The 28,000-nt window shown below is 41.0% G+C and overlaps 2 protein-coding genes and 1 long non-coding RNA gene across 3 annotated transcripts; 2 read left to right on the forward strand and 1 right to left on the reverse strand.

Annotated features, from left to right (window-relative positions):
- LOC135497182 (endothelin-converting enzyme 1-like) lies at positions 1 to 27,869 on the reverse strand. The gene is made up of 4 exons (XM_064786929.1): positions 27,690 to 27,869; positions 24,913 to 24,978; positions 1,521 to 1,597; positions 1 to 396 (listed from the first exon to the last, which is right to left on the reverse strand). The coding sequence occupies exons 1-4, from the start codon at positions 27,867 to 27,869 to the stop codon at positions 297 to 299; spliced, it is 423 nt and encodes a 140-aa protein (XP_064642999.1). The 3' UTR covers positions 1 to 296.
- On the forward strand, positions 3,352 to 4,082 carry LOC135497095 (uncharacterized). The gene is made up of 3 exons (XR_010448766.1): positions 3,352 to 3,435; positions 3,682 to 3,810; positions 4,057 to 4,082. It is a non-coding gene; the product is annotated as an uncharacterized LOC135497095 (long non-coding RNA).
- Positions 4,094 to 23,533, forward strand: LOC135497163 (serine/threonine-protein phosphatase 6 regulatory ankyrin repeat subunit A-like). The gene is made up of 4 exons (XM_064786909.1): positions 4,094 to 4,185; positions 4,411 to 4,561; positions 14,400 to 16,113; positions 16,372 to 23,533. Exons 3-4 carry the CDS (start codon positions 14,500 to 14,502, stop codon positions 19,588 to 19,590), a joined length of 4,833 nt encoding a protein of 1,610 aa, XP_064642979.1. The 5' UTR covers positions 4,094 to 4,185; positions 4,411 to 4,561; positions 14,400 to 14,499; the 3' UTR covers positions 19,591 to 23,533.
- Positions 27,870 to 28,000: the final 131 nt, after the last annotated feature.

Below are 28,000 nucleotides of genomic sequence, written 5' to 3' on the forward strand. Positions count from 1 at the left end.
CCCCCCCAGGTAGATAAACCTTCATTGATCCCCTCGACTCTTAAAACCCTAATGCCTACAATGCAGTTTCAAGCTTTGTACCCAAGGTACTGGCAGTAAACGTAGCTACAAGAGGCTGACTTGTCAGGCTTGTTTTAAAATCGATCATTGATCATCTGCTACCCGTTGCTGAAAATCACCACCTGGCCTTTCCTCAGATATCAATATTTTTCCATTTTCAACTTCCCTCTTCCCTCTTTCCACTTTCCCCTTTTTACATCTTTACCGCAAGTATAATACAAGTGTATCTCGCCACCTCACCACACCTCACATTTTTTCACAGGATTCATGGGGGTGCCTGACGGACAGCTATAGTGTTGTGCGAATTCTTTAGAATTGGAGAGCGAACCAATCACCCTGAAAAAAAACGAAAGTATGTTAGATTTTTTCCAAGGAAAAGGTGTTGTCGGATTAGGTTTTCAACCATTACTTATCATATGCCAGCAGACACATTGCCAAAAACAAATGAAATGGTACAGGGACCATGTGCTCATCTCGAGTAATGTTATGCATGTCATTTGCAGTGGATTTGGGGGGAACAGTTTCAGGCCAGTTTCACCAGTTTTGAATCTATTGAATGATATTATTCTTCTCGGCTCAATGGCACAAAAGAAAACTACCGGTACCATCTAAGTATAGCATTTTTGTTATAAAGTTGACTGAATTTCAGGGCTATTGAAGAATGTACATGTTACATGGAAATTGGTTGACATCTGTTCAACAGTTAAGGAGTAATAGGATATCCAAGATGGCGGCCTGGCGGCCATATTTGTCATGGGATTTGACTGAAAATTAGGGATATTGATAAGATTTACTGATTTATTGTGCCTGACTGGCTTGGAGTGCCTGATTGGTTTGGTGTGCCAGACTGACTTACTGCACTTGACTGGCTTGGAGTGCCTGACTGACTTACTGCGCCTGACTGGCTTGGAGTGCCTGACTGGTTTGGTGTGCCAGACTGACTTACTGCGCCTGACTGGCTTGGAGTGCCAGACTGACTTACTGCGCCTGACTGGCTTGGAGTGCCTGACTGACTTACTGCGCCTGACTGGCTTGGAGTGCCTGACCAACTGACTTTGCCTGACTGATAAATGAGCCTAACTGGCTTGGTGTGCCTGACTGACCAACCATGCTAACTGTGCTAGACTGCTTAACTGTGGCAGACTGACTAACTGTGCCTGACTGACTAACTGAGCATGACTGACTATTACTTTTCCGGACTGGCTGACTGACTATCTAAACCTGACTGACTCACTAAGCCTGACTGACTAATCATGCTATAAACTGAGCCTGATTGACTAACTGAGCATGACTGACTAATGATGCCAGACTGACTAACTGTGCCTGACTGACTACCTAAACCTGGCTGACTCACTATAAAGCCTGACTGACTAACTGTTGCTGCTTGCCAACTGCGCATAACTTACTAACAGTGCTGGACTGACTAACTGTGCCTGAGAGAATAACTGGGCCTGACTTACCTATACTGAGCTGGTGTGTGTGCATCACTGACTAACTGTAAATGGTAGGTCTCCTTGGTCGCAATGCTGCACCAAACCTGCAACACAAAACAAACCATGAACAGATGAAATGACCATGGGCCATTGTGTTCACCAGATTAAACTTGTGTAAAGTTTAAACAGATTGTTCTCTGATACCTTGTTGATTTGGGGAAAGGGAGAAAAAGGGAAAAGTGGAAAAGGTTTTTTTTGAAAAATGACTAGATGACTTTCCTGAGCAATGTCACTATTTCTATAGGTGTTAAGAGACCACTTAAACCATGTAGAACAGCAAATAAGCTTCTCCTTCAAATGACTTCTTCCTTGATTTCTTTGGACAATCTTTTCTCCACTTTAAGGGGGATACAGGCCAGGACTTTTCAAGAAAATTCAATGCCTTCTAGAGAGGAAAACAACTTCCCGAGAAGATCGTGTGACCAGAGGTTCAGTGAAAGCAGAACGCTTGTGAGAGTAAGTTTCCTTATAAACCAGAGCTAACAAGTCAAAAACTTTCATACACCTGGATAGATAAATCTTCACAGTTATGCCTAATTTGGGCTGATGACATATCAAGCATATCCAAACATGAACTTGGTTGAATCTGATAAAATATCGATTTTTTTAATGGCTTGGCTATATAGGGCATGTGTCATGTTGTCAGGGGCACTTTGGGAGAGGCAGCCACTGGAAGATCTCGACGATATTCCCAATTACAATCAGTATGTCTATTACAGCGAACAACTTGAAAATTAAAGAATATTCGGAACTTTCCTTGCCAACAGCTACTTTTTGGAGTCACCTAGTCTAAAGTAAGTAGATAATTTGGAAATTTTGGAACTATTTATAGTGGCCATCTTGAAATTCAAAGACTTTTAGCTTGTCGTGGAATGGGTCATGTCCTTGACGGCCATAATCTTAAACTTAAGAGGTTTTCATCATGGTTTACATTGTGTATGTTTACGAAATTTTTCTTTATTTTTCAGCAAGTTTGAGTTCAGTCATGCTCAACCCGCCAGATCATCGACATTCAGGCTAACACTCCTTGAGAGGACCCTCACGCACACTCACTCATAAAGACCTCATGGCTCTGAATCAACAGGCACTGCAGGACTGAAAATCTGCTCAACACCATAAGAAAGGAGGAGGAAAGCACATGACCCGGGGCCTTGTACTAGTGTACCACCGCTAGGGGTTCCAGCAGTCACAGGGACCAGTCATCACTTTAAGCTGCATCCAAAATTTGCCGCTCTTGTGTTGCTGAGCCAAGGTATTCTATCATTCTCCATTCGCCAAAAAGCAATGCTATGGAAATATTTAAGTTCTACAGTTGTGTGAGGTTCCATTATTATTTATCACGCAACTCAATACACAATTTTTTTCTCAACCCGCCAGATCATCCACACTTAGGCTAACACTCCTTGAGAGGACCCTCACGCACACTTACTCATGAAGACATCGTGGCTCTGAATCAACAGGCACTGCAGGACTGAAAATCTGCTCAACACCATAAGAAGAGAGGAGGTAAGCACATGACCCGGGGCCTTGCACTAGTGTACCACCACTAGGGATTCCAGCAGTCACAGGGACCAGTCATCACTTTAAGCTGCATCCAAAATTTGCCACTCTTGTGTTGCTGAGCCTAGGTATTCTATCATGCTCCATTCGCCAAAAAGCAATGCTGTGGAAATATTTAAGTTCTACAGTTGTGTGAGGTTCCATTATTATTCATCACGCAACTCAATACACAATTTTTTTCTCAACCCGCCAGATCATCCACACTCAGGCTAACACTCCTTGAGAGGACCCTAACGCACACTTACTCATTAAGACCTCGTGGCTCTGAATCAACAGGCACTGCAGGACTGAAAATCTGGTCAACACCATAAGAAGAGAGGAGGTAAGCACATGACCCGGGGCCTTGCACTAGTGTACCACCACTAGGGATTCCAGCAGTCACAGGGACCAGTCATCACTTTAAGCTGCATCCAAAATTTGTCACTCTTGTGTTGCTGAGCCTAGGTATTCTATCATGCTCCATTCGCCAAAAATTAATGCTGTGAAAATATTTAAGTTCTACAGTTGTGTGAGGTTTCATTATTATTCATCACGCAACTCAATACACAATTTTTTCTCAATCTGCCAGATCATCCACACTTAGGCTAACATTCCTTGAGAGGACCCTAACGCACACTTACTCATAAAGACCTCATGGCTCTGAATCAACAGGCACTGCAGGACTGAAAATCTGCTCAACACCACAAGAAGAGAGGAGGTAAGCACATGACCCGGGGCCTTGCACTAGTGTACCATCACTAGGGAATCCAGCAGTCACAGGGACCAGTCAGCACTTTAAGCTGCATCCAAAACTTGCCACTCTTGTGTTGCTGAGCCTAGGTATTCTATCATGCTCCATTCGCCAAAAATTAACGCTGTGAAAATATTTAAGTTCTACAGTTGTCTGAGGTTCCATTATTATTCATCAGGCAACTCAATACACAATTTTTTCTCAATCTGCCAGATCATCGACACTTAGACTAACACTCCTTGAGAGGACCCTAACGCACACTTACTCATTAAGACATCGTGGCTCTGAATCAACAGGCACTGCAGGACTGAAAATCTGCTCAACACCACAAGAAGAGAGGAGGTAAGCACATGACCGGGGCCTTTCTCTAGTGTACCATCACTAGGGATTCCAGCAGTCACAAGGACCAGTCAGCAGTTTGAGCTGTATCCCCTACTTGCAACTCTGCAGCCTAGTTATTTCTATCATGCTTCATTCGCCAAAAATTAATGCTGTGAAATATTTAAGTTCTACAGTTTTCTGAGGTTCCATGCTACTCAATAAATAATTTTTTTCTTCATTTTTCAGTAAGTTTGAGCTGAGTCGAGCTCAACCCTGCCAGGTCATCTATGCAGTTCCCATGAGGACCCTCGCACGTACTCACTCGTAATGACCTCATGGATTGTACTTCAACAGGCATTGGACTGAAAAAACTGCTCAACACCAAGACATGAGAATAGTGAGTTTTTGATAGAGAGTTTTATATATTGCTTGTCACTGTACTGTTTACTGTATGAAACTGCTCTAAAATCGCACACATTATCATCTAGCCTGTCCAGAGACCTTTCTGGAGAACCAAGGGCAGCCACAATCTAGCGCACACAAGGACTTTTCAGGTCAGTTGAGAGTTACAAAATGGCTCCGGCCAGGTATCGAAGACGGGACTGCCGCCTGATCACAAGGTTGATGCTCAACTGTTGTGACCACGATGCTAAGCACATGACCCCGGCCCTTGCACTAGGGTTTGTAGCCCCCCCCCCCAAAATTCCATCAGCCAGGGTGTCGTGCAACTCTCGCTACACACCACCACTCACGCCTAATAAAACGTTTTAATCACTTTTCTCAAGGAAAAACAAATATCCCTTTTTTCAAGGACAAGTTGCACAAATAACCAACCTAACGAGCCAAATAGTTTCTCAAAATCAATATCACTGATTTCTTACCATTTCTAAAGGATCGATTGGAAAAATTCCCAACCAATCGAGTTAAATGCTTCCTCAAAATAAAAATTGTACTGATAAACTAGGGATATTTTTCCACTTCTAAAGGACGAGTTGCAGAAATTACCAATCAACCAAGCCAAATAGGTCTCAAAATCAAGTTAACTGCTTTGTCATAGTCAAAGTTTACAAATATCTCACAGATTTTTTGCCATTTCTAAAGGACCAGTTGCAAAAATTCCCAACCAATTCAGTTAGATACTCTTCCAAAATCAATATCAACTAATATCTCTTGGATATTTCTTAATTTCTATCGGCTGAGTTGCAAAAATTCCCCAACGATCAAGTTAAATGCCTTCTCAAAATAAAAATTGTACTACATGTATATACTAGGGATATTTTGCCATTTCTAAAGGACCAGTTGCAAAAATTACCAATCAACCAAGCCAAATAGTTTCTCAAAATAAATGATTACAGACATCTCACAGATTTGTTTTCCATTTCTAAACGACTAATTGGAAAAATTCCCCACCAATCGAGTTGAATGCTTTCTCAAAATAAATAATGTACTTATATACTAGGGATATTTTTCCATTTCGAAAGAACCAGTTTAAAAAATTACCCATCAACCAATGAGCCCAATAGTTCTTAAAATCAAGTTATAAAGTGCTTTGTCAAAATCAAAATTCACTGATATCTCACAGATTACTTTCCATTTTTAAAGGACCAGTTGAGTAAATACTTTACCAGGTATATTTTTCATTTTGTATAATAAAATATACCAGATCACAAATCGCAATATGTATATTTGTAAATCTACCATCTAAAATTTGTCATGCTCGGACAGAGACAAGACCACAATTGATTTTTTAAGCCTTTCAGCAGATAATTGTCAATGTTTGACCGCGACGCATCAAATACTGCGTATATGGTTGTGAATTTGAAATTTTGATATGATATTCAGGACAGTGGGGCAAGTAAATGGTGAAAAATAAACTGGTAGTTGACCACAGAAATTTTTTGATAATCGACAAATTAGACCGACATTGATATTTCCACTCTTTTCAGCCAACTGGCAGAAAAATCTCAAAGCACGCCCCCTATTACCAAATTAGCAAAATTCGAAATTAATTTTTTCATCAAATAATTTCTTTATATCTGTAGACTTACCACAACAAATATTTTTTCAATGCCTCTCCAAATATGTACTTGAGAGTTAAAAACATGCACTCGTCTAATTAATAGGCCTCGACCCTCCAACCTATGAATATTCATTAGTGGTCTTGTCTCGACATCAAATATGGCCACCAGGCAGCCATCTTGAAAAGTAAACAATGTCCTTCTACTCTGAAACTAATGATCTGATTGGAACCAAATTTCATGTAATTTTATATGTATGTACTCTCTACAGCATCCCTGAATTTCAGTCAATATGATAACCAATATGGCCGCCAGGAGGCCATCTTGAAAATTAAACAAAGTCCTATTTCTCTAAAACTCATATTCGGATTGCAACCAAATTTCAGGTGAATGTGTATCTTAGTTCTCTTTACAATATCGTCAATTTTCAGTTAAATCTGAAGACAAATATGGCCTCCAGGCTGCCATCTTGAAAATTCAACCAAGTCCTATTACTCTTTAACTGTTGAACAGATGTCAACTAATTTCCATGTGACATGTTCATGTACACTCTACAATAACCCTGAATCTCATGAACAATATGTGAATATGGCCTCCAGGCTGCCATCTTGAAAATTCAACCAAGTCCTATTACTCTTTAACTGTTCAACAGATGTCAGTTAATTTCCATGTGACATGTTCATGTACACTCTACAATAACCCTGAATCTCATGAACAATATGTGAATATGGCCGTTAGGTGGCAATCTTGAAAATTCGATAAAATTTTTAAATTCTCCATAAAAGCTGCACTACCACACCACTTCCTCTATGATTGCAAAATTGACTTTAATGACCAAAACTGTTTCCCCATATCCACTGCAGAATACACCCACTAACATTACCTGAGGTGAGCACATGGTCCCTGGACAATTTCATTTTGTAAATTGATTATGGCCTGTCTTTGGGATATAGATAAGTGGTCTGGGTTTTTCCGAGTTAAATGCCTCAAGCATTAGGTCAAGAAATTATCCCACTGAACCTTTGGCAATATTTGGCAGTTAACCCCCCATTACCGAGTAATTCTGTCCCACTTCAAGTGTTTCTATACTTCTTTGAGTAATTTTTCCCCACTTCAAGTGTTTCAGACTAGACTTGAATATATGAAAATAACCTTTTGTCACAATAATTTTTTATCAGTTTTTCGAAACATGATCTGACTGGTCTGCATTGATCTGAAGGGTAAGACATGGTGATGTGATCAAACCAGGAATTTTGAAGTTTGTTATTTCAAATCTTGATTTTGAATCTCGAACTACAAATCTGGAGTATGCTTTCTAGGCTTTAGTATAAACGACACCTTATTGAACCTGCTGGGGTACCTAAGTCTGGAAATATGTCACTGGCCTTTGCACGATCATAAATGCAGATATAAGATAAAACAAATTGAAAACAAAAAATTGGTCCAATTTTTTATCGATATTATAGGAATTCATGCGATACCAGAAGTAGGTTGTTTTTTTCGTGTCACCTGGTACCAACTTGATCAAGTTTCAAGTTGTTGTTTTGGGTCAAAATATCTTAAAGGGAGTGTTTAGGCAAAGCTGTAAGTAGCCCAGGTACTGTACAGACAACGTTTAGTGATAACGTTAAAGGGGGACGATAGGCAGGAGCAGAGGGGCTAATTTGGTCATTTTCAGGTGACTATTAAATATACACAGTAATGGTCCTGGGTCATGTCAGATTCAGCACTAAATGTATTCCTCGTACAAGCGCGAATCATTTCTGTGAGATTAGAGAGACCTCTATTGGCGACTTAATGTAACTTTATCTTGCCTACCTAGCTGCTGCCTATATTGTCCCTTTAAAGCCAAATCTAATATGGGTACAAGTGAATTTAGCCAAATGATTTTCTCTTGAAACTGCTGTCCTTAAGTTGATTTTCCCATGTTGATGTAAAAGTTTGGGAATTCCTTTTGCTTCAAAAGTGCAATCATATTATGAAATTATTAATGTGGGGAAGAACACTGAGGAGTGTGCAGTGTCTTTGTTTCTTATGTCGCATTTCAACAATTTCATTGATTAATTTGTGAAAATCAAACCCGGTTAAGATAATTGATTTCGCCAGCAAATGAATATGGTTCATAATGTCAGTTATAACCTGTGCACAGTAGAAAACTGCCAATACAACCCGCAGATATATTGAGAGTTTTGAACAGTAACCTTGAATAAATGACCCTCTTTTTCTTTTCACACTTTTAAGCCCCCCCCCCTCCCCAAAACACTGATCTTAATCCCATACTCCAAAGGTTCTAAGAATTGAAATATTTTTGTAGGTACTGCTAGCAAGGATACGTCACATATTGTACAGGTTTTCGATTTGACCTACTTTTCAAGGTCGTAGAGATAAAAATTCGCTTAATCACCGTTTGGTGGCATGTTTCATTTCTATTTGAGCTAGAAGGTTTTAAACATGTGTGGATATGTATCTAGTAACCCTCTATTCTACCCCAAAAATTTGTCCCGCTCGGACATCAAATATGGCCACCAGGCAGCCATCTTGAAAATTTAACAATGTCCTTTTACTCTGAAACTAATGATCGGATTGGAAGTAAATGTCATGTAATTTTATATGTATGTACTCTCTACAGCATCTTTGAATTTCAGTCAATATGATAACCAATATGGCCGCCAGGAGGCCATCTTGAAAATTAAACAAAGTCCTATTTCTCTGAAACTCATATTCGGATTGCAACCAAACTTCAGGTGATTGTGTATCTTGTCTTTACAATATCCTCAATTTTCAGTTAAATCTGATGAAAAATATAGTCTCCAGGCTGCCATCTTGAAAATTCAACCAAGTCCTATAACTCTTTAACTGTTGAAAAGATGTCAACTAATTTCCATGTGACATGTTCATGTACACTCTACAATAACCCTGAATCTCATGAACAATATGTGGATATGGCCGTTAGGTGGCAATCTTGAAAATTCAATAAAATCTTTAAATTCTCCATAAAAGCTGCACTACCACACCACTTCCTCTATGATTGCAAAATTGACTTTAATGACCAAAACTGTTTCCCCATATCCACTGCAGAATACACCCACTAACATTACCTGAGGTGAGCACATGGTCCCTGGACAATTTCATTTTGTAAATTGATAATGGCCTGTCTTTGGGATATAGATAACTGGTCTGGGTTTTTCCAATTTCAATTTCAATTTCAATTTCAACAACTTTATTGAGAACCAACATAAAATTATATACATAGTAAAACAACAGTGATGAAAATACAAATAAAACATATGGTCGAAATAACAGTAAAACTAGGTGCCCAAAAGGGAGCGCCAAAGGGTCAATTAAGACCCATTCACGGGACCCCTAAAAGAGTATAATAATTTTAATAAAACATGTAAAAGCATTCTTTTAATAGCGGCAAAAAGGACACCTGCAACGCCCAACCCATGAGCACGCGTTGTCCGGGTCAAAACGCTCCATCAGCTGGCTTTCATAAAAGGCACACTCATAGGCAGGGCATTCCACGTGCCCTCCACACGATTAAAAAACGACCGGCAATATGTCTCCGTTCTACATCTAGCACCACGTATAAGAAGTGGGTCACCCCTCCTTTCTCTAAAAGATATATATTTTGAAGTGTCCAAATCGATTTTACCGATAAAGCAATTGTGCACAAAATTGAGGTCAGCCATCTCCCGCCTGTAAGACAAAGGTAACATAGACATAACAGAGAGCCTCTCTTTGTAACTTAGTTCTCCACCTAACATATGCCTTGTGGCTCTGCGTTGAACCCTTTCTAGCTTGACCAAGTTTTCCCTCGTGATATGATCCCAAGAAACGGAATTATATTCCAATTTTGACCTGACAAGGGATTCAAATAACGCACGCATTAATTTCGGGCTCCTTTTCCTATCAAACACACGCTTAATCGTTGCCCAAGTCTGATTTTTTAAGTCTGGGTTTTTCCGAGTTAAATGCCTCAAGCATTAGGTCAAGAAATTATCCCACTGAACCTTTGGCAATATTTGGCAGTTAACCCCCCATTCCCGAGTAATTTTGTCCCACTTCAAGTGTTTCTATACTTCTTTGTTCAATTGTTCCCTTTATATTCTTGACCCTCTTCAGCAGAAAAAGAAACAATTTCAATTTGTTCTAAACACCTCTGCTCTTTTATTTAGCGCTTTTAGTAGAACAATTGATTTTTTTCTGGGAATTTAGAATTTCATTTTGACAAGCAGTAGTTCTATCTATCTATCTATCTATGTATCACATTTATATAGCGCCCTTATCAGTCCTATATTGGGCCGTTCAAAGGCGCTTAACAAAAACAGAGTCTCTATAAGAAGTATATAGTCTTTGACAACAATAAACAATTCTAATGTTCGTAATGTTGTTGAAAAAGGTGTAGTTACTTATTCATTCAGCTACTAATTTTATTCCTCGAGGTCAGTTTGAGGAGGAAGTCATTACTTTCTTCACCTTGTTCATGCCATTCTCAGCTTAACTGTGTTTTACAACTTGCTATCATTTATAATTTGCATTAATGTATACAACCCCATGACCCAATTTGATTTGAGCAATCATAAGAACTATTTCAGTAAAGGCAAATAATGACAGTATTTTACAGATTAAATCATCTTATCACAAGTGTACGTATTTGAAATATCACAATGCATATGACGGCAGTATTTTGAATACTTCGTATTGTTGTTCATATTGAGTACTAGCATAGTACCCGTTCTGTGGACGGGTTATTGAGGGGATTTGTTTCCTGTAATGCATGCCAATTTTGGAAGTCCCCAATACCACTGACGAAATTCAATGTATTGATGTATACATCTTGGCTCGGATTTCCTGGTCAAATTCGTCTTCCAAGCAATTCCAAGTTTACATATAATTAAAACAACATTCCACATATAACCATAGATGACTTCCTACTACGAAAAACAACCTCTTCCCTCCCAATTTCGAGAACACTCCGGACAAACCTCACCACTTTCTCCTTTTATTGTATAGATTTCATGAAGCTATAAACAAATCATAGCAAACGACTTAATCATGTTTATCTCTTGTGGTGCGTTAAGGGAATCAAACACGACGCTTGCAAATACCCATCCAACAGCAACGTGTCTGCATTCTTCATACAACTGAGCAGTTGTCCATATTTCCGCGCATAAATTTGGACAAGAACGTTGCCAAATGGTCAAATATCAGTTTCATCATTATTTAGTCACCACTTTTATTAGATGGTAGAATATTAACATCTATAAGTAAGTAAGTACTGAGTAAGTAAGTGAAATCAAATTTGAAAGGTGCTGTTTCCACTAAGAATGTAAAAGTTCAAGAGGGCCCCCCCCTTCCCCACCACCTGATAGTCAATTATTTATTATCTCCGGATCATGCCCAAACCTGGCCACAGATGTCAAGTATCTCATTAACACAATCTGCAGAGACAACTGATTTGGCAATAACCACAGACAGTGCCTTTGTCCTTAAAGGTCATCTCTTTGACATTGAAGGCACAAAGTGCAACTATGATGACTTTGTTATTTTTCTCAGCGTTCATATTTGTCACTGTCACGTTTTCACAGGTTGATTCATAACCTTGTTGACAGTGAGCACTTATTTTACCCTTGAAGTATTGTGGTAAGATCACAGCAAAAACCACTTCACAAAGCAAATAAAAGACAGACAACCCAATTATGTATCACACCCATCAAGATATGTGCCAATGTGGACCGAAACTCCCCCATATATGATGGAGCTCAAATGGATAGTCAAAGGTTATTACATGTTTTTGTCTGTATCCTTCGTGAGGCTTAATATTCCCTAAATTTGCAATCGCAGTCTGGTGACCATATTGGGTTGAGGTTGGTCAGTTGACAGCATTGCCTTGCAAGAGAGCCCTTAAAGAGATCCAGTCGTGACTTAAGTCTGTATTAAAACTAGCTGAACATAGTAAAAATAACTAAATTAGTGATTACCTCTTTTGCACTTCATTGACTGGAGTCAGTAATGTTATGCAACGTTATACAACGTTACCCTGATGTCCAGCTCACATAAACAACTAGCAGAGGGGAACTTGAAACTGCTGATATTTATGAACGGAAGCTTATTCCAGCCTTAGGTTTTAACTGGGCCGTTCAAAACTCCTCATTTTTATAAGCGTTGCGCTACAGGGTTCCTTTAATGCAGCAGACCAGACTGTCTAATATCGCAGTTAGAACTCGTGGCAATTTTTACACAATCTCAAGTCTGTCATGTCTGTGACACCATGTGACAGAGGTTCAATGGTCTGACATGATCACAGGGATAAACACACTCTGCCAAAACCATGACACATATGTGTCTATCCAGATTGGTTAAGTGACCCCCCCCCCCCCGACTTGAATATATAAAAATCCTTTTGTCACAATAACTTTTTATCACTAATATCAGTTTTTGAAAACATGACCTGACTGGTCCGCTTTGATCTGAAGGGTGAGACATGATGATGTGATCAAACTAGGAATTTATAATTTGGTATTTCAAATCTTGATTTTCGAATATTGAATTACAATTCTGGAGTTAGCTTTCTGGGCTTTTGAATAAACGACACCTTATTGAACCTGCTGGGGTGCCTTAGTGATGAAATATGTTAATGGCCTTTGAACGATCAGAAATGCTGGTTTTAATAAGATAAAACAAACTGAAAACAAAAAATACTGATATCAGCTCCATTTGGCCGCAATTTGTCCAATGTTTTGTCGATATTATAGGAGTTTATGGATACCAGAAGTAGGTTTTTTTTTTTCGTTTCACCTGGTGCCAACTTGATCAAGTTTCAAGTTGTTGTTTTGGGTCAAAATATCTTAAAGGGCGTGTTTAGGCAAAGCTGTAAGTAGTCCAGGTATTACTGTAAGCATTGGTACTGTACAGACAACGTTTAGTGATAATGTTAAAGGGGGACTATAGGCAGGAGCAGAGGGGGTAATTTGGTCATCTTCAGGTGACTATTAAATATACACAGTAATGGTCCTGGGTCATGTCAGATTCAGCACTAAATATATTCCTCGTACAAGCGTGAATCATTTCTGTGAGATGTGAGAGACCCCTATCTTGCCTACCTAGCTGCTGCCTATATTGTCCCTTTAAAGCCAAATCTAATATGGGTACGAGTGAATTTAGCCCATTAATTTCCTCTCGAAACTGCTATCCTTAAAGGCCACGACTCCTGCTTTTATGATTGCATGACATGTACAGATCCTCAAAGAGTAGACTTAAAGCTCCGCATTAAATCAAGTTTGATCAAAATTGAAGCACCCAGTCCAGAGATAAAGCAAAACTGTTTTGTTTACATGTTATGTAACAGCCTTGGTTAGGTATCTAAGTGAAGTCAGGCGGCAAGTTTACTGACATAGATCAGACTGATGTTTGATTTCTTACTATAATGGTATAAATTTGTCTGTATTACCTTACCTTATTATAGGGTATATCGAATGTCAATGAAAAACAGACTTCATATATCAATTTTAAGAGCATTCATTGATATTTGTCCTCCCAAGTAGGGCAATAGCCTGATCTACATCACAACTTTTGCTGAACCCGCCGCCTGGCTCTAACAAGCCAGTTGCTGGCCTGATTAGGTAATCAAGTTGTCAAACACATAAATGGCTATATCTTCAAAATGGATGGAGCTAATTGCATTGGGTTTTCTGTATTGTATAAAGTGTAAGGTACACTTTTGAAATCGTCTTCAGCAGAAAATGGCAAAATACCTGGAGTTATGGCCTTTAAGTAGATTTTCCCACGTTGATGTAAAAGTTTGGGAATTCCTTTTGCTTCAAAAGTGAAATTATTAAAAATTATGAAATTATTAATGGTGGGGAAGAACACTGAGGAGTGTGCAGTGTCTTTGTTTCTTATGTCGCATTTCAACAATTTCATTGATTTATTTTGTTCAGAGAAACTTTCTGCACTTGAATTAAGATCAAACCGGTTAAGATAATTGATTTCGCCAGCAAATGAATATAGTTCATAATGTCGGTTATAATTTGTGCACAGGAGGAAACTGACAATACAACCTACAGATATATTGAGAGTTTTGAACCGAAACCTTGAATAAATGACCCTCTTATTCTTTTCATAGTTTTACCCCCCCCCCCCCCGTGGTCATTTATTGCCAAATCTTTCATCAATCTTCGGCTGGGAACTTTGCAGTATATCATCATCTTGCAGGTTAAAACGGCATGCAGATGAAAAGAAAAGCCCAGGAGACAGTGAAGCTGGTTCCAGAAAGCGCAAACTCGAGAATAGAAACGACAAGCTTGCTTCGAACATGGAAGAAAATCAACGAGGACAGAGTGGACTTGGAGCAGACAAGCAGGAGGGTCATGACGCCAAAGTCGATGGAACTGGAACAGGACAGGGTCACAGGAAACATAAAGCTGTGGTAACTGGAGATGGAGTTAAAATTGATTTGGAGACTGTTAATAGAGCCTTTCTTGAATTAGCAGAGAAAGGTCGTCCAGATACTGTCAAGATATTGATAGATGCTGGGGCTGATGTTAATGCCAAGGACATTAACAATGATATACTCTTGCTTGCATCAGCATCTGGAGGTCATTCTGATACTGTAAAGATATTGATAGATGCTGGGGCTGATGTTGATGCCAAGGACATTAACAATGTCACACCCTTGCTTGCATCAGCATCGGGAGGTCATTCTGATACTGTCAAGATATTGATAGATGCTGGGGCAGATGTTAATGCCAAGACCACTAACAATGACACACCCTTGCATTATTCAGCATCGGTAGGTCATTCTGATACTGTCAAGATATTGATAGATGCTGGGGCTGATGTTAATGCCAAGAACACTTACAATGACACACCCTTGCTTGTATCAGCACGGGGAGGTCATTCTGATACTGTCAAGATATTGATAGATGCTGGGGCTGATGTTGATGCAAAGGGCACTAACAATGTCACACCCTTGCTTGCATCAGCATTGGGAGGTCATTCTGATACTGTCAAGATATTGATAGATGCTGGGGCTGATGTTGATGCAAAGGGCACTAACAATGTCACACCCTTGCTTGCATCAGCATTGGGAGGTCATTCTGATACTGGCAAGATATTGATAGATGCTGGGGCTGATGTTGATGCCAAGAACACTGACAATGACACACCCTTGCTTGTATCAGCACGGGGAGGTCATTCTGATACTGTCAAGATATTGATAGATGCTGGGGCTGATGTTGATGCAAAGGGCACTAACAATGTCACTGCCTTGCTTGCATCAGCATTGGGAGGTCATTCTGATACTGTCAAGATATTGATAGATGCTGGGGCTGATGTTGATGCCAAGAACACTGACAATGACACACCCTTGTTTGTATCAGCATGGGGAGGTCATTCTGATACTGTCAAGATATTGATAGATGCTGGGGCTGATGTTGATGCAAAGGGCACTAACAATGACACACCCTTGCTTGCATCAGCACGGGGAGGTCATTCTGATACTGTCAAGATATTGATAGATGCTGGGGCTGATGTTGATGCAAAGGGCACTAACAATGACACACCCTTGCTTGTATCAGCACGGGGAGGTCATTCTGATACTGTCAAGATATTGATAGATGCTGGGACTGATGTTAATGCCAAGAGCACTAACAATGATACACCCTTGCTTGCATCAGCACGGGGAGGTCATTCTGATACTGTCAAGATATTGATAGATGCTGGGGCTGATGTTGATGCAAAGGGCACTAACAATGACATACCCTTGCTTGCATCAGCACGGGGAGGTCATTCTGATACTGTCAAGATATTGATAGATGCTGGGGCTGATGTTGATGCCAAGACCACTGACAATGACACACCCTTGTTTGCATCAGCATTGGGAGGTCATTCTGATACTGTCAAGATATTGATAGATGCTGGGGCTGATGTTAATGCCATGGACACTGACAATGACACACCCTTGCATTATTCAGCATCGGAAGGTCATTCTGATACTGTCAAGATATTGATAGATGCTGGGGCTGATGTTAATGCCAAGAGCACTAACAATGTCACACCCTTGCATTATTCAGCATTGGGAGGTCATTCTGATACTGGCAAGATATTGATAGCTGCTGGGGCTGATGTTGATGCCAAGAGCACTGACAATGACACACCCTTGCATTATTCAGCATCGGAAGGTCATTCTGATACTGCCAAGATATTGATAGATGCTGGGGCTGATGTTGATGCCAAGAACACTAACAATGACACACCCTTGCTTGCATCAGCACGGGGAGGTCATTCTGATACTGTCAAGATATTGATAGATGCTGGGGCTGATGTTGATGCCAAGAACACTAACAATGACACACCCTTGCTTGCATCAGCACGGGGAGGTCATTCTGATACTGTCAAGATATTGATAGATGCTGGGGCTGATGTTAATGCCAAGAACACTAACAATGTCACACCCTTGCATTATTCAGCATTGGGTGGTGATTCTGATACTGTCAAGATATTGATAGATGCTGGGGCTGATGTTAATGCCAAGAACACTAACAATGACACACCCTTGCATTATTCAGCATTGGGAGGTGATTCTGATACTGTCAAGATATTGATAGATGCTGGGGCTGATGTTGATGCAAAGGGCATTAACAATGTCACACCCTTGTATTATTCAGCATCGGAAGGTCATTCTGATACTGTCAAGATATTGATAGATGCTGGGGCTGATGTTGATGCCAAGAGCACTAACAATGTCACACCCTTGCATAAATCAGCATTGGGAGGTCATTCTGATACTGTCAAGATATTGATAGATGCTGGGGCTGATGTTAATGCCAAGGACACTAACAATGACACACCCTTGCATAAATCAGCATGGGGAGGTCATTCTGATACTGCCAAGATATTGATAGATGCTGGGGCTGATGTTGATGCCAAGGACACTAAGAATGACACACCCTTGCTTGCATCAGCACGGGGAGGTCATTCTGATACTGTCAAGATATTGATAGATGCTGGGGCTGATGTTCATGCCAAGGACACTTTTAAGAACACACCCTTGCTTGTATCAGCATCGGGAGGTCATTCTGATACTGTCAAGATATTGATAGATTCTGGGGCTGATGTTGATGCCAAGGACACTAACAATGTCACACCCTTGCTTGCATCAGCACGGGGAGGTCATTCTGATACTGTCAAGATATTGATAGATGCTGGGGCTGATGTTGATGCCAAGACCACTAACAATGTCACACCCTTGCATCAAGCAACTAGAAGAGGGGATTTACAAGTAGTTGTGGGACTCATACTAAAGGGGGCTAATGTGAATCTTAAGAACAACCGTGGTGTGATACCTATTCATCTGGCAGTAGAAGGTAGATACATACAAATCATAAATGAACTAATGAACAAAACTGATTTAGCTGACCCTGGTGCACTCTTGATATTACACTCTTTATTACTGGAAACCGATATTGGTATGCTGAAGATTATGTGCCGCAATTCATCAGTCTACCGTGCTTGTGGCAATTACGGGAGGACCTTACTCCATGTTGCCGGACAACTCGGCTGCCATGAATACATTCAACATTTAACAACATGTGATGGAGTCGAGGTTAATCACAAAGATCACTTTGGAAAGAGTTCACTCCACTACGCCGTAGAGATTGGGAATGAAGAGACAATACATGAACTTCTAGAAGCTGGTTGTGATGTTCATGAATTAGACTTAGCACGGAAGTCAGTTTTGCACCATGCTGCAATCAATGGACACTGCAATCTTATAGGATTTTTCATTGAAAAATATAGGTTAGATCCATATCAGGCTGATGTTGATGGCAGGAACTGTCTCCATTATGCTGTGATCTATCGAAATGAGGACGTAGTGGCCCTGTTGATGGAGAAATACAGTGATCCTAGGAAGGATGCAAGGGACTATCGAAACAAGACACCGACTGACTACTTGCATCAGTGTGAAGAAGGCAGTTTGACATCAAAATACCTTCGAGGCTGGACATCAGGAGTTACTGCAATTGAGCTTGGTAACACCGAAAGTGATGATCATACTGCCGGAGAATGCTCTGATATTACAAATATTCCTGACTTGTGCAAAATTTCAGAACAACCATACATTGGGTCTGTAATGACAATCACAGGACACGATAATGTAAAATTTGTTAAATATGTTAAAGAAAAGGTGCAACAAGTTATAAAAGAGGTACTACCACAGATCACGCTAGTGGAGGTTTTTGGGGTTGGAAGTTCATTTGAGGCATCAAAGCATGGCATGCCTGATGAATTTGATTTTTTGGTGAAGTTGGGAGAAATTCTTCGTGAAGATTATTACGAACGTGAAGGATATCAAAATATGAAGAATTCTTATTTCAGAGATGAATCTGTGGCACCTGTCATTGGGTCATATGGGATGTGGATGTGGAGCAGACTCATGGAATATTGGAGTGATTGCGTATCAAACAAAAAGGCCACACGAAGTGATGGTGATCGCAGCTTCTGTATGTTATCGCCACCACAGAGACATCCTGATCGTAAAACCTGCACGACATGGATCTGGCTGTACAGTGATGAAATGTTTACCGACTTGCCAATATCAATAGACTTGGTGCCTGCCATTGAGGTTGACATGAGAGAGAAATACTTGGATCGGGCATCGATGATTTTTAAGAGAAAAGACTGGAAACAACCAAAAAAGTACATAGTTCCTAAAATTCCATACAGGACCAGCACGGTAGCACAAAACATTAAACCTGACGAACTTAATCAGCTTGGGCGAATCTCCTACCCAACAATAGAGGTGGATTACCTCAAAGCTTTGGATAAACGGGTGAAGGATGTCTTCATCACAGCAAAATGTGTGAGAAAGGCAGAGGTGTGTGGCTTCAAAATTAAGATCAACAAGGGTGATATGGTATGTGGCTACAAAATAAAAAACAATAATGTCAATATTAAGTCGGTCAGTGAGTTAGTAACCAGCTACAGATTGAAATCTGCATTCTTGCATCTGGTTGGACTGTTCCTGAAGTCAGACATGTCCCTCGGGAAAATGGTCCTGATGGTGTATGAACATTTAGAAAAGTGTCTCGAGAGAGATAATCTACCAATGCCCATGGATAATAAGGTCAATGTGTTAGCTGGGTCCAAGCTGAGTACAGAAGACAGCCTCCAGGTGACCAGGATCATGGCAAGGTTTGTCAGGCGTCTGTACGAGAGGGATGTCTCAGCTGAACAACGGGAGAGAGACTCAAGAGAAGAGGCTCAGGGACTAACGAGACAAAGAGCAGAGTACGATCAGGAACTGGATGAATGGATTAAGACTCTTAAGAGGGATTCACTTCGAATTCATCGGAGCGAGAAACCAACACTGAATCCAATCCTGCTTTCAAAGCTTCCCAGGTAATGACATTCGGTTACATCACACCAGTTTCTTTCTCGGTGTTGTTTAACCCTTTCTTCTGGAGACATAGCCATGAACCTTTCAAAGCTGAATAAATGATAAATGCACTTAAGTCTATATGCTTGCAGCAAAAAGTCCTTATGTCTCCTCAAATGCGTGGTTCTGCAATATATTGTGTCTATTCAAGCATTGTGGGTCTCTGGTAGCGCGCTGCAGACGGAATCAAAACTGAGGTTCCTAATGTAACCAATGGTTAACAACCACAGGCTTCGTCATCAATGATAACTGTTATGAATTCGGTTCTCATTGACTGATTGAGTTTATTTAGCTCATGTGTAAGTAACTCAAATGAAATGGCTACGGCCGTGTGTGAGCATCGGATCAATCTTTCGCAGACAAGTTATAACCATTCTGCTAAAGAAACATACTATATATGGGTATGGGGCAGAAGCAGCACAGTGGAAGAGAGTCGGTCTCTGGATCGAGAGGTTGTGGGTTTGACTCCCAGCTAAGTCACTGTTTGGTTCCCCTACTGGTCGAGTTCAAGTGAGAGTCTTCTGGTTGCTCCTTGAAATCCGTGATTGATTTCTGTGGAGACCAGGTAATCATATGGTACCCCAAAAGTGCTTTGAACAGGGAAACATTGAAAAGCGCGATATAAGAACTCAACGTGATTATTTTATCATAGTTTATACTGGCTGATTTGCCAAATATCATTTGACTGTTGTGACCTTGAATATTTGGTCAAATCTAAGGTGCTCAGCTGACAGATTGGAGTGGGTCAATGAAAATGAGCCCACAGCTACATGTAAATATGGAATTGTGCAAATAGTATCAGAGCTGGTACCTATTAAATATTGCAGACACATTTATACTATATTTACTATCCTTTGTACATATTACAGAGAAAATCGGATGACCATAGCTCAAACACTGGGACTATAAGAGCAGTTATGGAAATCAGACATTTTTGATAGTTCGCGCAACTATCTATTTTTTTATGTATTTTAATGTATCTTGATCATTCTCGTTTCACAATGTTACTTAATTAGCTTCCGACAATCATTTAGCACAGCTTAGTTAAGAATAACATTTAAACAATTTTTTATAATTTGTTTTAATGAGCTTGTTTCATGTGTTATTGAGATGTTGGATCAGCCACTCAAAAACATGTTTGTGTTGGGCTATTTTTGAATTTCTGTCCCCAGGTGAATTTGTGTTGTAATACAAATGTAGTAGTTACATGTACTAGATTTCTTTGTGAATCTAATGTTATTATCTAAATTCAGATTTTGGACTCCAGACTGGGAACAAACATAATTAGTTTTCCTCTCTGTGATGATGAATGCATATTGAATTTATGAAGTTTTTGAAGCCAAATAGCAAACTCATGCCATTTAATCTCTTTGACCTCGAACATTAGGTCAAATGAAAAACTTGTATGAGAGGTGCCTATGATGATAATACTGTCATTAATTGAAGATTTGCTGCACTTTTTATTTTTTAAGTTTTGGCCCTCTGGTGGCTAATTAAGGATCAGATTGAACTGAAATTAAGTGTCAAAGGTCATCTGACCGAGGGGATTATGTGTACAAAATTTGAATTTCATAGGAGGTTATCTGGATATCAAACATACCTTATCTCGGTATCACACATCAATTGTACTGTAGAAGAACAAAATGAAACATACCTGAGCAAACCCAAGATAAAATAACTGATAGTCGGTCATATTTATCCCAGGCAGGGGGTGCTCTGACCCGTGAACTTTACGCCAGTCCTGATAAGCCTGAAAAACAAAACATTTCCGAGTTAGGGCGCATGTCAAATATCACGAGGCTGAGAAAATGAACACGCTGGATCTCTCTCCCAGGCCTTTCAATTACATTGACACCCTTAATACACCTTGTAATTTTTTAACCTTTTTTGGGGACATGTTTTTTTCACTATTAAGCCTTTGGGGACATTTTGTTGTGGCAAGCCATCGAAATTAGTCAAAAATTCAGTGGGCATTTGAAGTATGTCTCTTTTTTTTGTCGCCACATGAAAATGACACATTTGGGTGTATCAGGCATTAATTTATGACATTAAGGAACAGAATTAAGCATGTTGAGGCATAGAAAAGGCTTCAGAGGTCAATTACCCCTAATATTCACGTCTCTTTTTTCATGATTGGCAAAAATTCATGAAAGAGATAAAAACTTTCATGGTTTTTAGTTTAGTGGATTATGAAATAGCTTCCAGTTTTTCAAACCAATAAGTATTTTTTCGGATTTTTGATTATTACACATCTACATATAGGTTAATCTAGTTTTTCGGCTTGACCTAGGTTGTATAGGCTTGACCTAGGTTGTATAGGCTTGACCTAGGTTGTATAATACTATTTCTTATTGGTCAAAATGAATTCAGGATTCTCTTTATATATTCGTTAAATGCTTTAGGTTTGAAGCACTTTAACTGGGATGTTGATCAATGATAATTCTAAAACACCTTGGTTACAATGAACCACAGTTTACAGTGTATAACGCACTCAGTGCCTCATTTTGACGGCAGCAGTTATGATCAGGCAACCGCGGCCTGCGTTGGTGCAAAATATGGAAGCGGTGAAAAGCAGTCAAAATCTCATTTTTTTGCGTAAATTGGTGTGTTTTATAATAGAAATGGATACCTCACTGATAGAAATGGTTGTCTCTCACCAAACACTGCTCGTGGAGAAGCGATTTTGCCCAAAATCTCATCTGCCAAATTGGTTTTGGCCAATAATTTAGGTGAGACACCATTGGTATAAATTCCTAAACCATTTAACTTGTAAAAAAGAACTTCTCAAACTGGGACCATATTCTCATGTACTTGTCCGCCAAACTTAGTATATTTTCTATTTCATGTTGAGTATGTTTCAACTTCAGTTCTATTGTTTGAGTATTCAGGGGCGGAGCTAGCATTTTGGTTTGGCGGGGGGGGAGTAGAAGTGTTTTTGGGTGTGAAATATGACACTGCTTGAAATTTATGGGCCAAAATCATGGTCAAAAACACATTTTGGTGACTTCATGAGGCTTTTTGCACCTCCCCCCTCGTAGCTACAAACCTGAGATAGGGCGATATGTTGGACAAGTTGTACACAGTTCATATTAGGGAGGTTGAGATCTGGGACTTATCACAGATCGAGTATGGATAAAAACGTACAGAAAATTCGTCCTCTTTCTACCGAGTATTCTTCGTATATGTATAAGGCTCCTTGATAAGTTGAAGACACTATCAAGGCAGAAATATTTGAATGCCTTTTATGTAGAAAGAGTTTTGGCTGCAAAAACGAAAATCTAATTACTGAGTCTAAATTACCCTGGTAACTCAGAGTCGTTGTAAGACCGGTAATTTGGTATTACCACGTTCTGGTCTTGGTGGGTGGGATTGTGTATAGTCCATTCATAAACCTGTTGTCTGTGTTGTTTAGTAGAACCTCTCTATTAAGGACACCATTCGGTGTGACAAGTGTTGTACTTAATAGAGAGGTGTCTTGATAAGAGAGCTCAAATTGAATGGAAACGATCAATTTGGGACTAAAACTACTGTCCTTAATAGAGAAGTTGTAGTTAATAGAGTGGTGTGTGCTTAGGGAGGTCCACAACTGGTATTGGGTGTTATAATGCTATTTCATAAATATACAAAATTGCAATTTCACGAACTTGCGAAATAAAAGGTTGACAAATATTTCTGGGTTTACGGTAATGTTGGGCAATAAAATTTGATTTAAGAAAAACTGAACTCTGAAGAAATCGGTCCAGTATCTTTTGCACAGCGGATCAAAAGGACACGGACATTTACTTCTGAATAGTATAGTAAACCATGATAAAACTTGTGTATGTTATCTAAATATTTGTATTTCATCATCTTCTACTTGTTGTAAGACTTTGACTTTAACTTGGATGTTGTAGATCAATAATAAATTGAATTCTCTACCTGAACCTTATTTACATATTTTAGAGATCTTCCTGGTCCCCCTTCATTAGATATTTTTACGTGAATTTTCAGCCCCTTTTCATCTCTTCCTCAGGAGTGTACTATGGCACGGCTTGACAAGCCAGCCACGGAGGAATGCCTTTATGGCCTCATGTTTGGCGTGGGATCTTTGCCAGACAGGCTACAACCCGAGCACTTCCAATCAATGACCATTTGTACCCCTCGGTGGAGCAGCAACAACTCCCCAAATTGGCTACAACTGGCAACACAGGGATCTTTGCCAGACAGGCTACAACCTGAGCACTTCCATTCAATGACCATTTCTACCCCTCGGTGGAGCAGCAACAACTCCCCAAATTGGCTACAACTGGCAACACAGGGATCTTTGCCAGACAGGCTACAACCCGAGCACTTCCAATCAATGACCATTTCTACCCCTCGGTGGAGCAGCAACAACTCCCCAAATTGGCTACAACTGGCAAAACAGGGATCTTTGCCAAACAGGCTACAACCCGAGCACTTCCATTCAATGACCATTTCTACCCCTCGGTGGAGCAGCAACAACTCCCCAAATTGGCTACAACTGGCAACACAGGGATCTTTGCCAGACAGGCTACAACCCGAGCACTTCCAATCAATGACCATTTCTACCCCTCGGTGGAGCAGCAACAACTCCCCAAATTGGCTACAACTGGCAAAACAGGGATCTTTGCCAAACAGGCTACAACCCGAGCACTTCCAATCAATGACCATTTCTACCCCTCGGTGGAGCAGCAACAACTCCCCAAATTGACTACAACTGGCAACACAGGGATCTTTGCCAGACAGGCTACCGCCAGTAACCATTTATACCCATCGGACCAGGGTCCTAATGACCGCTGTGGTCAGAGACCTGTGCCAATACCGTGGCACCTCGCATCAAACCAGGGTCCTAATGACCACTGTGGTCAGAGACCTGTGCCAATACCCCGGCCCCTCACATCAAACCAGGGTCCTAATGACCGCTGTGGTCAGAGACCTGTGCCAATATCATAGCCCCTCACATCAAACCAGGGTCCTAATGACCGCTGTGGTCAGAGACCTGTGCCAATACCCCGGCCCCTCACATCAAACCAGGGTCCTAATGACCGCTGTGGTCAGAGACCTGTGCCAATACTGCAGCCCCTCACATCAAACCAGGGTCTTAATGACAGCTGTGGTCGGAGACCTGCGCCAATACCGCAGCCCCTCGCATCAAACCAGGGTCCCAATGACCGCTGTGGTCAGAGACCTGTGCCAATACCGCAGCCCCTCGCATCAAACCAGGGTCCTAATGACCGCTGTGGTCAGAGACCTGTGCCAATACCGCAGCCCCTCCTACCTGATACTTACACTATAAGCAGCCTTTAACCCTCCGTTGTCGGCTATATTTTCACCAACCGTCTGCTGACCATTTATCTGAAGCGAAGAAGGTTGGTTTGATTTACGAAAGAAGAGACACGAATCAGCACCTGCTATCAAATCATGAAATAGTCACAGCTACCGGAGCAAACCTACCATCTGCACTTTTAAGTGCAGATCGTGAAAAGCATGGCACGACTATTAACAGAACTTCCCGCAGGGTTTTAGCTGGTGCTAAGAGTGATGACGCAGCCATACGCACTGAGGCTTCATGGGCGTTTCAGGAGCCATTCTTATCACCTCGACCACACTTAGCATTAGTCAGCAGAGAAAAGGTGACACACCACGACAAAATGAGTCGCATGTCGCACAGAAGATGAGCCTAAAATGACACCAGGAAATAACAGAAGAAATTGATGTCGTCAGATTCACAAAAGGGAGACAACAGTGAAATGAACAACCAGTCCATCTCAACCTGTCAAGCTCGGAGCGACATGCGACTCTTTTTATCGTGGTTGGTCAAAACTACGAAGCACATCACTTTGGTTGTTCTTGGCGTTCGGTGATTTTTCGATCAAATTGCATTGGATTCGATGGAATGGAGCCAAGCTCGAAGAGTTTTGTACGGACAAGCTGCTTAATTGTTGGTAAGTGTGACAGAATTGAATTGGACACCGTACTGTTGTCTCTCTGTACCAATGATGGAAACGTCAGAGGAGTATGAGGGAGGTTACCAGGACGTGTTGTCCATAATGTTAAGTCCCAGCGGCGACATGGTGCGCAGACGATGGATCCAGGAAGACTCTCTGGATAGTCTTTAGGCCTTGGCGACTGTACCATCTGGGGCGATGTGCATAAATTCTAGGACATAGATTGAGAAGTCCTGGAGGCCATGATGATCTGGGAGGTTGAAATGATGTCCTATGACATCCGTTGCAATGTTTTTGGTAAAACTGTAGAAGTGATTTTGAAAACGTTCTAGTAAAGATCGTTTGGTTTCGCCGACGTATTGTATGTGACATTGACGGCATTCGATGCAATAAATCACATTATTGCTTTTACAACATATTTTTGTCTTTGTGTTGTATGATTTGCCTGTGGTATGGCTGGTGATTTGACCAGACGTGTCCAGACGGGGGCAGTATCTGCATGTCCTCGGGGAAAGACAATTCCACCGAGGTTTGGAGGCAGTAGTGCTGTTGGTAACTGCGCGAAGATGGCCTAATCTGGCTCGGACTAGGTTGTCTCTGAGGTTTTTTGATCTTCTGAAGCCATGTATGATTGGTGTCTCATACAGGTGAACAGTAGTTTTGTGTCTAGCTAGGATGTCCCTGTTTTCTTTAAGGTTGACGGCTGGTTAAGTCATTGCCGGTGTAATATATGTGAGTGTTTCCCGTGTGTGAGTGTTTCCCCTCATTGTTTGGGAACGCTCAAAAATAGATTGACAAGTTTTTCTGTGTATCCCCCCTATTGAAAAGTCGTGGTCTCTCTAGCTGCCTATTGTTTGGAAACACTGACACATGGGGAACAACCACAGATGTTACACCGGGTTGAAGGTTGTGACAAAGAAAAATGGGTTTTTTTCTTCATCATCAGGCGCCCCTTGGGTGGCGATTGGGTTTTGTAATGTGTTGCGATCTTGCCTGTGTGCTTTTACCATGGTTTTCTCTATCAATAGCTTGGGGAAGCCTCTGCGGACGAAATGCTGTGCTATCTCGGGTGCATGTTTCTCGAAGTCCTCCCGGTTCGAACATATTCTCCGAATTCTTAGGAATTGTCCATAGGGTATGCAATTTTTGCATGACATTATATGGGCTGATGAGTACAACAGGTAGTTGTGAGCATCGGTGGGTTTGGTGTTCAGATCTGTGTGTATCTAACCGTCAGTAGCGACGTGAATCTGAGTGTCAAGAAACGTGACGCTGGTCTCTGAGATTTCGGCGGTGAATTTGATGGTTGGATGTGCCGAGTTTAGTGACGTCACAAATTGTTCAACCTCCTCTATGGTTTGTGGGAAGAGAGCGATCGCGAAGATGTCGTCAATGAATCTGCCCCAAAAGAGTGGTTTCGTGGGGTTAGTTTATACATGCCGCTCTTCAAAATCGGCCATGAAGAGATTTGCGAATGAGGGTGCCACTTTGGTCCCCATGGCTGTGTCTGAAACTTGCATGTATAGTTCTGGTTGTTGAACTGGAAGTTATTTTGTGATAAAACTAAGTCCAAAAGTTTGATGATGAACTGGTTAGTAGGGCCTATTTGGGCGCCCCTGTTTCTTAGATGGCGTGCCACAGCTCTTTTACCCTCCCATGTGGGTATGTTGGTATAGAGGGATGTGACATCTAAAGTGACCAGCAGGATGCCAGGTGGGATTTGTCCCTGGGCTGTCATGGACTGTTGAAAATGGGTTGTGTCCTTGATGTATGAACGTGTGTTCTGAACCAATGGTTGTAGAAAATGGTCCGCTAATTGGGAGATGCGTTCTGTGGGGCAATCATCAGCAGACATAATGGGCCTACCTGGTGGTGGCAGTGTCCCTTTATTTATTTTTGGCTGTAAATAGAACTCGGGAGTTTTGGGTTCCGTTTGGGCGACATCATCATACATTTTTTTTGAGTGATTTCACCCGTTTGCAGCATGTCCTTAAGAAAGGATGTGACATTGTCCGCGTGGGTTTGGGTCATGCTATCGAGGGTCGGACGGTAGTGTGTCCGATTTGACAGTTGACGTTCCGCTTCCTTGATGTAATCACTTCTGTTCATGATTAATACGGCAGATCCTTTGTCTGCGGGTTTTATAACGACCTGAGGCATGTCCTTGAGTTGGATCAATGCTTCTCTTTCTGCCCCGGTGAGGTTGTGCGAGGCAGGTGAGTATAGAGGGATGCGATCGAAGTGGTATTCATTCGTCCTGATAAAAGCCTCAAGATCTGGGGGACCAGGGGGTTCCATTTTGAGGGCAATTTTAATTTGCGTTCAAGATCGTTGGGCCTGGTGGGGGTTGGGTCTGAGTCAGCGTCACTTTCATAAACAAATGCCCTGCATGCGTCTGAGACTGACATGGAATTTATCCAAGTCCTTGA

This window comes from Lineus longissimus, chromosome 12, assembly GCF_910592395.1.
Source record: "Lineus longissimus chromosome 12, tnLinLong1.2, whole genome shotgun sequence".
In the NCBI taxonomy this organism is placed as follows: Eukaryota; Metazoa; Nemertea; class Pilidiophora; order Heteronemertea; family Lineidae; genus Lineus; species Lineus longissimus.